This window comes from Vicia villosa, unplaced genomic scaffold (genome assembly GCF_029867415.1).
Source record: "Vicia villosa cultivar HV-30 ecotype Madison, WI unplaced genomic scaffold, Vvil1.0 ctg.000063F_1_1_1, whole genome shotgun sequence".
NCBI lineage: Eukaryota > Viridiplantae > Streptophyta > Magnoliopsida > Fabales > Fabaceae > Vicia > Vicia villosa.
In genome coordinates, this window is record NW_026704991.1 from 294,970 (window position 1) to 306,081 (window position 11,112).

At 34.3% G+C, this 11,112-nt stretch overlaps 3 protein-coding genes across 3 annotated transcripts; all 3 read right to left on the reverse strand.

Annotated features, from left to right (window-relative positions):
- Positions 1-5,798: 5,798 nt before the first annotated feature.
- On the reverse strand, positions 5,799-6,711 carry LOC131623399 (protein FAR1-RELATED SEQUENCE 5-like). The gene is made up of 2 exons (XM_058894409.1): positions 6,629-6,711; positions 5,799-6,453 (listed from the first exon to the last, which is right to left on the reverse strand). The coding sequence occupies exons 1-2, from the start codon at positions 6,709-6,711 to the stop codon at positions 5,799-5,801; spliced, it is 738 nt and encodes a 245-aa protein (XP_058750392.1).
- Positions 6,712-6,729: 18 nt separating this feature from the next.
- On the reverse strand, positions 6,730-9,423 carry LOC131623400 (uncharacterized). Its single transcript, XM_058894411.1, has 3 exons — positions 8,969-9,423; positions 6,969-6,988; positions 6,730-6,854 (listed from the first exon to the last, which is right to left on the reverse strand). The coding sequence occupies exons 1-3, from the start codon at positions 9,421-9,423 to the stop codon at positions 6,730-6,732; spliced, it is 600 nt and encodes a 199-aa protein (XP_058750394.1).
- On the reverse strand, positions 8,548-10,612 carry LOC131623378 (phosphatidylinositol 4-phosphate 5-kinase 8-like). The gene is made up of 4 exons (XM_058894393.1): positions 10,508-10,612; positions 10,125-10,170; positions 8,969-10,026; positions 8,548-8,857 (listed from the first exon to the last, which is right to left on the reverse strand). Exons 2-3 carry the CDS (start codon positions 10,139-10,141, stop codon positions 9,438-9,440), a joined length of 606 nt encoding a protein of 201 aa, XP_058750376.1. The 5' UTR covers positions 10,142-10,170; positions 10,508-10,612; the 3' UTR covers positions 8,548-8,857; positions 8,969-9,437.
- Between the last annotated feature and the right edge of the window lie 500 nt (positions 10,613-11,112).

Below are 11,112 nucleotides of genomic sequence, written 5' to 3' on the forward strand. Positions count from 1 at the left end.
AGCAAACCCAGAAAAAGCCCAGAAGAAAAATGTCACTGCGAGAAATACAGAAAGGAACCAGCAATAGCAAAAACAAAGTAGACCAACTACTAAACAGCAAACGAGCGATGGGGAAAACCGTGCAGAGCGCTACAAACAGCCGACCCAAAAAGCCCTAAAAATGATATCGAACAGTACCTTCTCAACAAGGTCCCTGAGCCCTAAAGCCAGGAATTTAAACCGAAGATGAGAGAGTACAAGATACCTTTCTAGGCGCCTTCGAGATCCACCGAAAACACAGAAACGCTAGCACGGCGGTTCGCCGGACGGCTACCGGAAAGCCCCCTCAAGAAGACACGCCATCGCCAAAATTAAAGAATGTTACTTCTCTTAAATTGTTATGACGTGATATACACACCATAACCTAATTTTTGAATTTTTCAAATTTCCCCAATCAGAAAGTCTGACCCTTTTATTTGTAATGTTGCGACGTGATTAACACGCCGCAAATATTTTTTTAATAAAAAAGGTTGATTCCCCATATGCTAACGTTGTTATTATTATTATTATTATTATTATTATTATAAAAAAATATAGTGACATGATAATTAGGTCGCAAGTGTCAATTTTTTGCCACATGATTAGCACGTCGCAGAGAAATATTTTTCTTGTAGTGTTACATCGACATGCTAGTAGATAACTATGTCAGTTATAAACTGTTATCTTTCATTGACTAGTAGTCGGATATAACCAAATCCCCGTGCACGAAGCAAATAGGGATGAAACCACCTTTATGATAGAATACACCAACTGCTAATACAACATCATTCCATTCGGATTGAGAAACACCGGCGAAATATACCAAAAAATGATGAATAATGTTTTTAAATCAAAAATTAGCGAAATATTAGAGGTATACATATTTGACATGATAGTGAAATCCATCAAAGAAGAGAGACACAATGAACACCTCACCGATGTGTTTAGACATGCCCATAAATATAATATAATGTTTAACCAAGGGAAATGCATCTTCAGGGTTAGAGCAAAAAACTTCTTTGGTTCCTACTTCACAGAAAGTTGCATATAGGTAAACCAAAGCAAGTGCGAAGTAGTTGTTAGAATAGACAATCCAACTATGAAGAAATGGTCAATGAAGTTGAATAAGATGCTTATATCCTTAAATAGGTTAATCTTGATATCATCTCAACACATTTTTCCTTTCCAGTTATTTCTGAAAAATAAACACGCTTCAAGTTGACCCTAGAATGCGTGTAGTAATTCGTATAGCTAAATAATGCAGCACTATCTACCACACCGATTATGTCTAGACCAACAACAGAAGAGTCCATATTCCTTTATCTAACAATATCTAATGAATCAATGAGCATCTTCCCTATGTACTTCGTGTCCAAAGCGCTAGCAGGGCCAAAAAGCTGCCAAAAGATAGAGAAAATCATATTAGTATTAGTAACACCCTTGAGTTGAGGAAGTTATGGTGCTATTTTGTGGGGCACACCATCATTGAAGGGAATGATCAACCTATTAAATAGGTTCTTCACATGCTAGAATTAGGAAAAGAGATGACAAAATGGCCAGTTGAAATCTCCAAATTCGTCGTTTCATTCAAACCAAGGAAAGGGTTTAAAGTTCATGTATTTACATAATTCTTATCAGAAATGACATTGGCATCCATAGAGCCCAGTGAAATATGGACTATGTTCATTGAGGGGCCGACTAAGAGTAAGGTAAGTGGAGCTAGTATCATATCTGAAAGCAAAGTCAAACAAAATATCGAAGTATCCTTATGCTTCGAGTTAACCACCACTAATAACCAAGAATAATTCTTTTTGGTTTTCTTCTTGATTTTTTTCTTTTTTATTTCTTCTTAATTCCACTGGTTAATTTCCACAACATACTGTTTTACATATCACTTAAATTCACACAAAAATTGAAATAAGAAATGAAGCACGGACACGATACGAGTATCGGCTACGATACGTATCCGATACAGCGATACAATACTAATTGAAAACTACAAGATACGATACGTATATAAAAATTAGAATTATATATTTAGTTAAATTATAGTCTAATAAAATCAAACTCAATGGACTTTATATTGCTGAAAAATATTAAAGTGATACCTATATTATGGTAAAAAGATGTTGTTAATGAAAAAATATGAAGGCATTATGAAGAAGAAATTATGCCGAAAAAGCGGTTGCAAGGTATAATATTTGAAACTAGAATTTTCTTTGTAAAAATAAAATATTGAAAATTGGTAGTAATAAATTATGAGAAGTTAAACCATTCTTGAAAAATGACAGATTTTTGGAAGGAATTAAATAGGGTATTAAAAATGATTATTAAAAAGGAATAAAGAGTCATAAAAATAAAATAAAAATCTCTTAAAATTGAGAAGTCACGTATCCTAACGTATCAGAGACGTATCGCTGTCGTATTGGAAATTTTTTATATATTTTTTTAAAATAAATAAATTTGGATACTCCTTCGATATGTATCGGTGCCGTATCGGAGCGTATCTGCGTATCGGTACATATCGGATACAATACGGCCTTGTTTTTGAAGTATTCATACTTCATAGGAAATAAGTAATTTATCGACCCAATTACAGTCTTTTTAATTTTGTATTTGAAAGACAAATAATTCATAAAAAGTGGTGAACTAGGTGATATCTCAAACCATGCAAAATACAACAAAAGAAACAAACAAACAAACAATGAAAAATACAGACAAATAGGTCCCACAAATACAACGCCCAAACTGCTAACTAAAACCACATTGCTGGAACTATGTTACATCTCAAACCACCAAATCCACCTTCAATAGATCATATCTCATCAAAAGAGCACCAAATGACTAAAATCCAAAGCTCTTATGATTTATGCAAAACTCTTATGAACCTCTTATTTTATTACGAGAAAGAGGATATAACGCCTAGAAATAGAGTGATGATAAGTAAATTAGGTATGGGCTTCTAATACTTGCCAAGCCCAAAAACATTTCCAATAAATTAAGAGAATTTCTTTTTACACCCATATACATACTCTCAAATCCGCGGTGAAAAAATTCCTAAAATACCCCTATATTTCGAATGTGCATTTCCGAAGACACCTTTTTTCTATAAAAAAAGTGTTATTTTGGAAATGCATATCCGAAGTCACCTTATGTTTTTAAAAAAATGTCACTTTGAAGATGCACATCTGAAATAACCCTTTTTTTAAGAAAAAGTGTTTTCAAAAATGCACATCTGAAATAACCCCTTTTTTTAGAAAAAAAAGTGGCTTGGGAAATGCATATCTGAAATTATGCTTGAACCAGAATACATAAGAACAATGCAATAAAGTGTCGATGTATCATAAATAATCAAAATTACATTGATAGTTCAACAGAAATTTAAAGTTACATATTGCTAAACACGAGTAGTTAAGGACAGCACAACATTTTGATAACGTCTTATCCCAATCTTTTTGAAATTTCGCATCCAACTTGATCGGACCCTTCAAAGAATATCGACCAAAATTTGTCCTCATAAACTTTAAATCTTTCTCGTTCTAGAGCTCAAATGAGGTGAATGGCGTTGAAGCTTGACCACCTTCCAATTTTCTGGATATTGCAAGAGAGAGTTCGATTTTGAAATCAACTCTGCGAATGGCGTGTCGCGCGAGAACCTAAATTAAAGCGGTATCGGGTAACCACTGCTGAAGTAAACAAAGGCAAGGTGAGGATAGGTTTGAGATTATTCATAGACTTTATGGATGAATATGGACCCAAGATATCTTATCTGCCTATCAGTGGATGTTTCGGATTTGCTTATCCGAAATAAGCCCTGAAGCTTAAAATTTTCGGATATTCATATCTGAATTATGCAGAAATAGAATCACACCATTCTGTTTTTTGTGTAGATTCAGCACCAAACCAATTACAATGACTTAAACAGTAAGAATAAACGAAACATCATTAAACATAGATATATTATATATGTATTGAATCGTATTAGTTTTACATCCATCGCGACAATACATACAAAAAATGACCCACAGTAGGTCAATACATACAAAAAATGATTCAATAAAATTTAAAAAGCGTCGAACGAATCCTCACTGCTTAATTCTAAAATTGGGAAATTCTTCGACTTATCCCTATTTTCTTCCCTCTCTTACTTCATCATTTCTTTGAACTCAAACATTATTTCAAAAAATAATCTGGATAAGTGTCCGCCTCTTTTGTATGATGCGCCGTCCACTCACACGACGTAGCGGGAATAGGATAACTCGGTTTCAAATAAACTTAAACAAAGTGGCGCGATCATAGATACCTGATACAAATGATGCAGCTGGACGCGTCTAAAGGTGGGCGACTATGAAGTGGGAAAAATGTCTCTGAAAATCCAAATTTCGTCAAATCGACACACACCCAGTTGTATTCACTTGCTATAAGATGACCCATCTCAGGGAATGTCATCCACTTTGAAACTGGTGCATGAGCGGTAACGCATGGAACAAGCGCATCATGATTTTTATCAAAATGTTCTTTATTCTCATAAAGTCGGGTGTATAGGTCCTTACGCGAAGTAAACTCCGAAATAAGTGCCCTACGATTAAGAGTGTGATTCTCTTCTCCTTTACCGAGTAAACCCGCAACGGCTCGATAACCACAATTACCATCGGTCCCCACATCAACTATATTTGCAATATGTTTGTGCATAATTAGAGGCATATCATCAATGTAGATCATTAGTGGTTTTTTAATCGGAGGTGTCCGAGGCGTTTTGGAAATGCGTGCTCCCTTGTTAGAACTACACTTGGATTTTGGTGTAGGTAAATCATGGATCAACGAATCAACATATTCATGATAAGAAGGAGTCTGTTTAGTTGATGTGTCATCTGGGGTACTTTTCGTCTTCTTATACGCACCCTTGGTTTTAACCGGTTTAGATGGAGGTTTCAAATCTGTTGTTTCCGGAAACGTGACTTTTCGCAATTTTTCTTTCTTGTGCAATTTCATGGTGTCATCCACTTTAGAAAATTTATCCATGATCTCTTCCAACTCGGTGGTGATGGTTATATTGGACTCACCCTCTTTCGCCGGTTCGTAATCATCAAATTGGAGTTTTTTCCAATGATCGATTACTTCATCCATGCGTATCGGGGAATTCAATTTCATCTTTTTAGAAATTAGACAAGCACATGGAAGCCTGTAAGTTTTCCTAATTGTACACTCAGACTTCGAACTATCCAAACCCGTTGTATCCGCCCGCTTTGCTTCATGAAAAATAAAATTCAATCCCGCCCGAGATATGTTGAAAATCAATTGTGAGTAAAGAGTCTTTCCCTTGAACCGGTGTTCTGCAACCGTTTTTCCCCGACCAATTGATGTTTGAATTTCATTATGTTGATTTTGAAGCATTTGGTTCACCGTGTCTCATCCCCTACAAAAGTCCCCCTTGCTATCACCCAACTATTTGTTCAACGCCGCATGTGTGGATTCGACTCGGTTGGATGTTGTGCAACCCTAATGTCTAAATCGGTCCGTCCAAGCACAAAAAAAATTCTCTTTTACTTTTTCAAGGATACTAAATTCGACATAATTAAGAAAATTGGGATATCCGATACACAATGTCCGGAAGTGCATCACATTCTCGGTATACAACTCTTCGGAAAATGAATTTAAAATATCCGTCCAAGCATCCATTAACTTCTCGACCACAACACCGGGTTTGATTATGTTTCTATTGTCATCCTTTTTCTCTTTCGTGCTAACCGCGAGTTTGAGTTTAGACCTCACATTTTTTGTTATATGATACCGATAAAGTATTGTAGAGATGTCGGAAAGACGGTACCGACCGCGTTCATAAGAGCATTATCTCGGCTGTTAACGGTGACACTAAGCATATTGTTTTGATCAACCAATAAAGTTTTGCTATTTCCCAAAGCCCATGTAACGTTATCTTCTTTCTCACATTCCAAAAAAGTGAATCCAACCGAAAATGTCATGTCTGTAAAGGTCACACCAACAATTTCTAGAAGCGGAAGCCTATGCTTGTTGGTCTTGCACGTTGAATCAATTATAAGAACGGTCGGAAATGTGTTGAACAAGTTAATACTTTCGGGATGAGTCCAAAATACGTCACGAATGGTAACATTGTCCTCACAAGCTCTGTACGTTGAAAAGTATTGGTTATCACCCAAAAGTTTCAAAAGTTGTTGCAGTTCTGACCTCGAACCTATTTTCGAGATGTTATGTTTGTAACGTTCTTTGTATACTTTCTTGATATTTGAAATACTATCTAGTCTTTTACGCTTCAAATCGGCAAGTATGTTTCTCGGCATAACTTTGATTATCAATAATTCTGAAATAGCATCCTTCTCTTCGCGATTTAGCCTACACACAATTGGATGCCCGTGTAGCTTGGTTTCCAATGCGTGATTATGAAGTCCGTAAATGACGCTAAAACGCAACAAACCATAAATTCTACAAGATACGCGCAACCTAAACGGACACGCGCATTTTCTCGATCCCGTGTCATCATGTTTTTAACTTCTGATTTGTTGGAACATATTTCCCACCCCTCTCATATTTCATCACAACAAACGCTTGCCTTCTACTAGTGCCATGGTCGAACCTTGCTACCACAAAGTCAAATCCAAGTTTACTAGCTTCATTTTGAACCCACTCAAGCAAACGTTCACGACAAGTGAAAGTCATTTCATTTGTAAATTCTAGTCAAACATCCACCGCAACGACAATCGTTTTGACATCGTTAATCACCTCTTTAGTCTTATCATCTTCGTTGACCTCTTCCGGTACTTCTAAATCATCTCTGGCAATGTTGTCGGGATGCACCATACCTAACATGCACAAAAAACATACAAACTGTCAAAATTGTTTTTTGAAATCTGTAACAGACCTTATTTCGGATATGCACTTTCAGAATAAGTTTGGTGGATTTCGGAAATGCATACCCGAAGTCCCGCAGTTTCTTCTTCAACAAATCAAACCCAAAGTAGTGAAATGAAAAATGGAATGATAAAAGTTTACCTCAAATTGTAGCTTTCTATGCTCTCCTTGATATGATGAACCACTTGAAATTTGGTTTGGAGATGAAAAATTGATTCAAAATATAGGTGGGTTTGGAGAGGGTTTTGGTTTTGTATGAAAGAAAAAGAATGAAATAGTGAAGGAGGGAAAAATGTATATGAAGGGTTTTTTCGGGTATGCATATCCGAAAAAATACCTAACATTTTAAATCCAACGATTAAATAAGAAAAGTTCAAAGAAGGATTATTTCGGATATGCATATCTGAAATAATTAAAAATGAGTATTTTCGAATATGCATATCCGAAGGGTATTTTGGAGTTTTCAGGGTTTTTTTTCACCCCATATGAATATACAAAGAAATTTCCTAAATTAATAGTTATGATTAACTGACGGTGTAATGTATTCCAATTAAATTCTTAATTCAATTATATTGGAAACTAAAAAGAAATATTTCATCTATCAATCTCCAAATAGTAAATTGTTCTATATAAATTGAAGGGTCCAAGATTTATAAATTTGGAACAAGATAGCTTCTTGGGTTGGTTTAGTTGATTACAAGTTTGAAGACATTGGGAATTGTTTTTTGATTTGGCATAACTTTTGCAAAAAGCAAAAGGTTAGAGCCGGTACGGAAGGATCGTTGTGGTTATCGGTTTGTTGGTCTATTTGGAATCATAGGAATGGGATCATATTCCGTAATGATAGTTGGAGTGTTTCCGACATTGTTTGGAGTATTAAGGAACTTTGGTGGAGATGGTCCTTCATCGGTAAAATTACCCGCACCAATTATAATTTCTTTGAGTTCACAAATGACCCTTTTTTGTATTACTCTTAGATTGTATTTGGCTTGTAATTTTCTTCCGGAGTTTTTGTTTGTGTTGCCCCGTTCTTTGTAATCTTTTCGATAGAACTTTTGGTTCTCATTAATGAAGCTTGATTAAAAAAAAAAAAAAAAAACTCCAATATAAAACTTAAAACCAAATAAACCAAAATAAAAATTATTATGACAAATTTATCCAAAAGATAAAATTCATTTCTACGTCAATTAATTCATATCAAGTGTTGGCATATTTTGGAGGAATAATTGAGATCTGCTTTTAACTATCAAACAAGAACATCAAAATCCAAATCAATGGCTTTTCTTAATGTTCATATTGCAAATGCAAACTCTCCCCTAATCTAAGAAAAAGAAAAAATAGTGTTATTTTCCAAAAATGGAAAATGAAAGTGAGAAGAGGTCAATAATCAATTGTATTGTCATTATTACTCCTTTATAGTATTGGTAGGTAACGTGAAAACAAAGTCATATGCAATTTTTATGAAACAATAATAACACAGCTCAGAATTGTAAAGTAGCAGAAATTGGAGGAACAAATATATTTAAAGCAGATCAATTAATAGAACATAAATGGTAACAAGAGTTTGACACATTAACACCATTTCCACAAAAAATTGGTTTAAATATAAAAATAATAAATTACGGTTTAAACTGCAAACCATCTTTTTATCGGTTCGATTTCATGAATCCGTTTGATCTAAACCAATCTTTAACTGTTTCAACTAAATAAGCTATTTAATCTGATTCAGTGCGAAATTATCAACAGACCGGATTCTTGTTGGAAAATTAATACTGATGTAATATATTGCATATTATATATCTAAAACATAAATGACTCTAAAAAACAACTATATGCTATATAAACTCCTCCTCATGAAGTTAAATCCACCAGTACCAACTGCTCCTCCCCTCATCATGTTATTCAGTAGTGTTTGTTAAGTACATGACCACTCCTTCACATTGTCTCATGATCTCTGCATAGGAAAATATAGCACATGATGCATTTTGCTGCCGCATCTTTATCAATCATATACATCTCGAAAAATTATGTGTCAAAGAAATATCGATCAAATAATTTAATTTACCTGATGCGAAGTTGCAAGTTCCGCTCCAGCTTAGCTTTGACAGTCTTGAAAAATGTCCTTATACTTGAACTCTTTTTTCCTTGCATCACTTCCAGTTTGGTTGTTTCTGAATACTGCTCAATTTTCTCAACAATCATAACTCCTTGTATATTTTTCCCTTTGGTAACCAAACAACTCAAACCAGCGTCGGACTCACCTTTATTACAAATATGCAATAACATGCAGTCTCCAACAAGATTCTCAAGATCTGGTATTTTCTTTGTCATTGTTCCATCATCCCAATATCCCTTATATATTGTTCCATTTGAACATGTGTACTTTCCTTTACCATGAAGAAATTTACTTTTGAAGTTACCATTGCAGACATCCCCTTTTGCAAATCTATAAACTCCAGATCCATGTCTTAGTCCTTTTGACCAGCAACCTTCGAAAACATCACCATTAGCCCACTTCATAACCCCTTTTCCATCTATTTTACTGTTTTTCCAATTTCCAAAGTAAATACTTCCATCCTTCCAAGTGTATGTGCCATTACCATGAGAATAATTCTTAGAGACCTTTCTCTCATAATTTGTTCCTGATGGCCATATCGCCAATCCTTTTCGGTCATTTTTCCATTAACCCAATCCCCCTCATATATTATTTCATCATTCAACCATGCACTCTCTCCTTTTTCATGGAAAATGCTACCCTTGAAGTCACCGGCATAGACATCACCATTTGCAAGTCTATAAACTCCAGACCTCAAGAGTCCATTCGACCAACAACCTTCTAAAACTTCGCCGCTAGCCCACTTTACAATCCCTCTTCCATCTCTTTGATTGTTTTTCCAATTTCCAATGTAGATATTTCTATTCTTACCCATCACAGGGCCGTTACCACCCTTATACTTTTTTCCGCATGGCCAAATGATCCGCCCTTTTCCGGTTCTCTTTCCATCAACCCAATCACCCTCATATATTGTTCCATTGGACCATGTATACTTTCCCTTGCCATGGAAAAGTTTACTCTTGAATTCACCAAAGTAGACCCCATTGAAAAGGGACTTCTCTTTAAAACTACAATTTACAAGAAACAATGGAACCAAAATCAAAATAGAGTAGAAAGACAAAACATTGTTTTCAGCCAAAGAAGTACTGGTTTTTATGAATATTACCTTCCACTGTTTTCCATGATTTGCAAAGTTTCACCAACAGAGTATTCTGAGAAACATTATAAATAATTAGCCAAAGAAAAATAATTATGAATAATATTCATGATGAGCATCATATCATAACATTTTTGTTTTTAAAAAAATTTACATCACATGACTGATTAAAGAAGAAGTCAAAAAAGAAAATTTGAAAGTGTGTGATTTCAGTTTTTCTTTCATTATTGTTTCTCTCTGTAAGCCTTTAATTCTTCAAAAATGGGGAAAATAGTATTGTTACTGTTACTATTAAAAATAATCAAATTAAACTAAAAATCATGCTAACGTTGCAGATTTCTACAAAGACAAAATGATAACTAATAAGAAATAAATAAAGAAAAGTGGTATACCAATTTTTGTGATATTCTTTTCTCCTCCGGATTTTCTAGGCTTTCTATCATTCTCTACATCTTGTATTTATAATCATAATTTAGGGCTTATAATTTAGGAAACAAGATATTCACACTGTGTATTTACATAAAATGCCACATTATTACTAATTTCAGTAAATACATAAATTTATATATTTTTTTTCAATAGGCAATGGAATTATAAAGGGAGTATAAAGGATACTCATCTGAATATAAAACAGAAAACTTCTACTACTCAAAACAAGTGAGAGGTAAAATATTTCAAATATAAAAGTTACAACTACTCACAAGTTTATGACTAGAAAATAACCACTTTCAAAAATTGAAAATGATCTCCAACATACAAACCGTAAAACTAAGACTAATTCTTAAAAATGATCGTCGCCGCATCCAAACACTCCACACAGTTTACTTTATAAAAATGTGTTTTAATGGACTGGTTTAGTTATTTTGTTAACATCTGCGCAGGGTTTTAAAATATGGATTTCAAGCAAGTTTCAAATATACATTTTCAAAAAGAAATTTACTGATTAAATATTTTAAAGTTAAATATTTTTTCACACTTAATTTATAGTTTTTTCACA

What these genes read in the sequence shown, in the direction of transcription:
- LOC131623400 (XM_058894411.1), bottom strand. Translation starts at nt 9,423, where the DNA reads ATGAAGTGGGCTAATGGTGATGTTTTCGAAGGTTGCTGGTCAAAAGGA. An exon ending in AACTTGCAACTTCGCATCAG is followed by an intron (nt 6,989 to 8,968) that starts GTAAATTAAATT and finishes GATTTGTTGAAG; the next exon opens with AAGAAACTGCGGGACTTCGG. An exon ending in AAGAAACTGCGGGACTTCGG is followed by an intron (nt 6,855 to 6,968) that starts GTATGCATTTCC and finishes TGTGCATGTTAG; the next exon opens with GTATGGTGCATCCCGACAAC.
- LOC131623399 (XM_058894409.1), bottom strand. Translation starts at nt 6,711, where the DNA reads ATGACTTTCACTTGTCGTGAACGTTTGCTTGAGTGGGTTCAAAATGAA. An exon ending in TTTGACTTTGTGGTAGCAAG is followed by an intron (nt 6,454 to 6,628) that starts GTTCGACCATGG and finishes GTTGCGTTTTAG; the next exon opens with CGTCATTTACGGACTTCATA.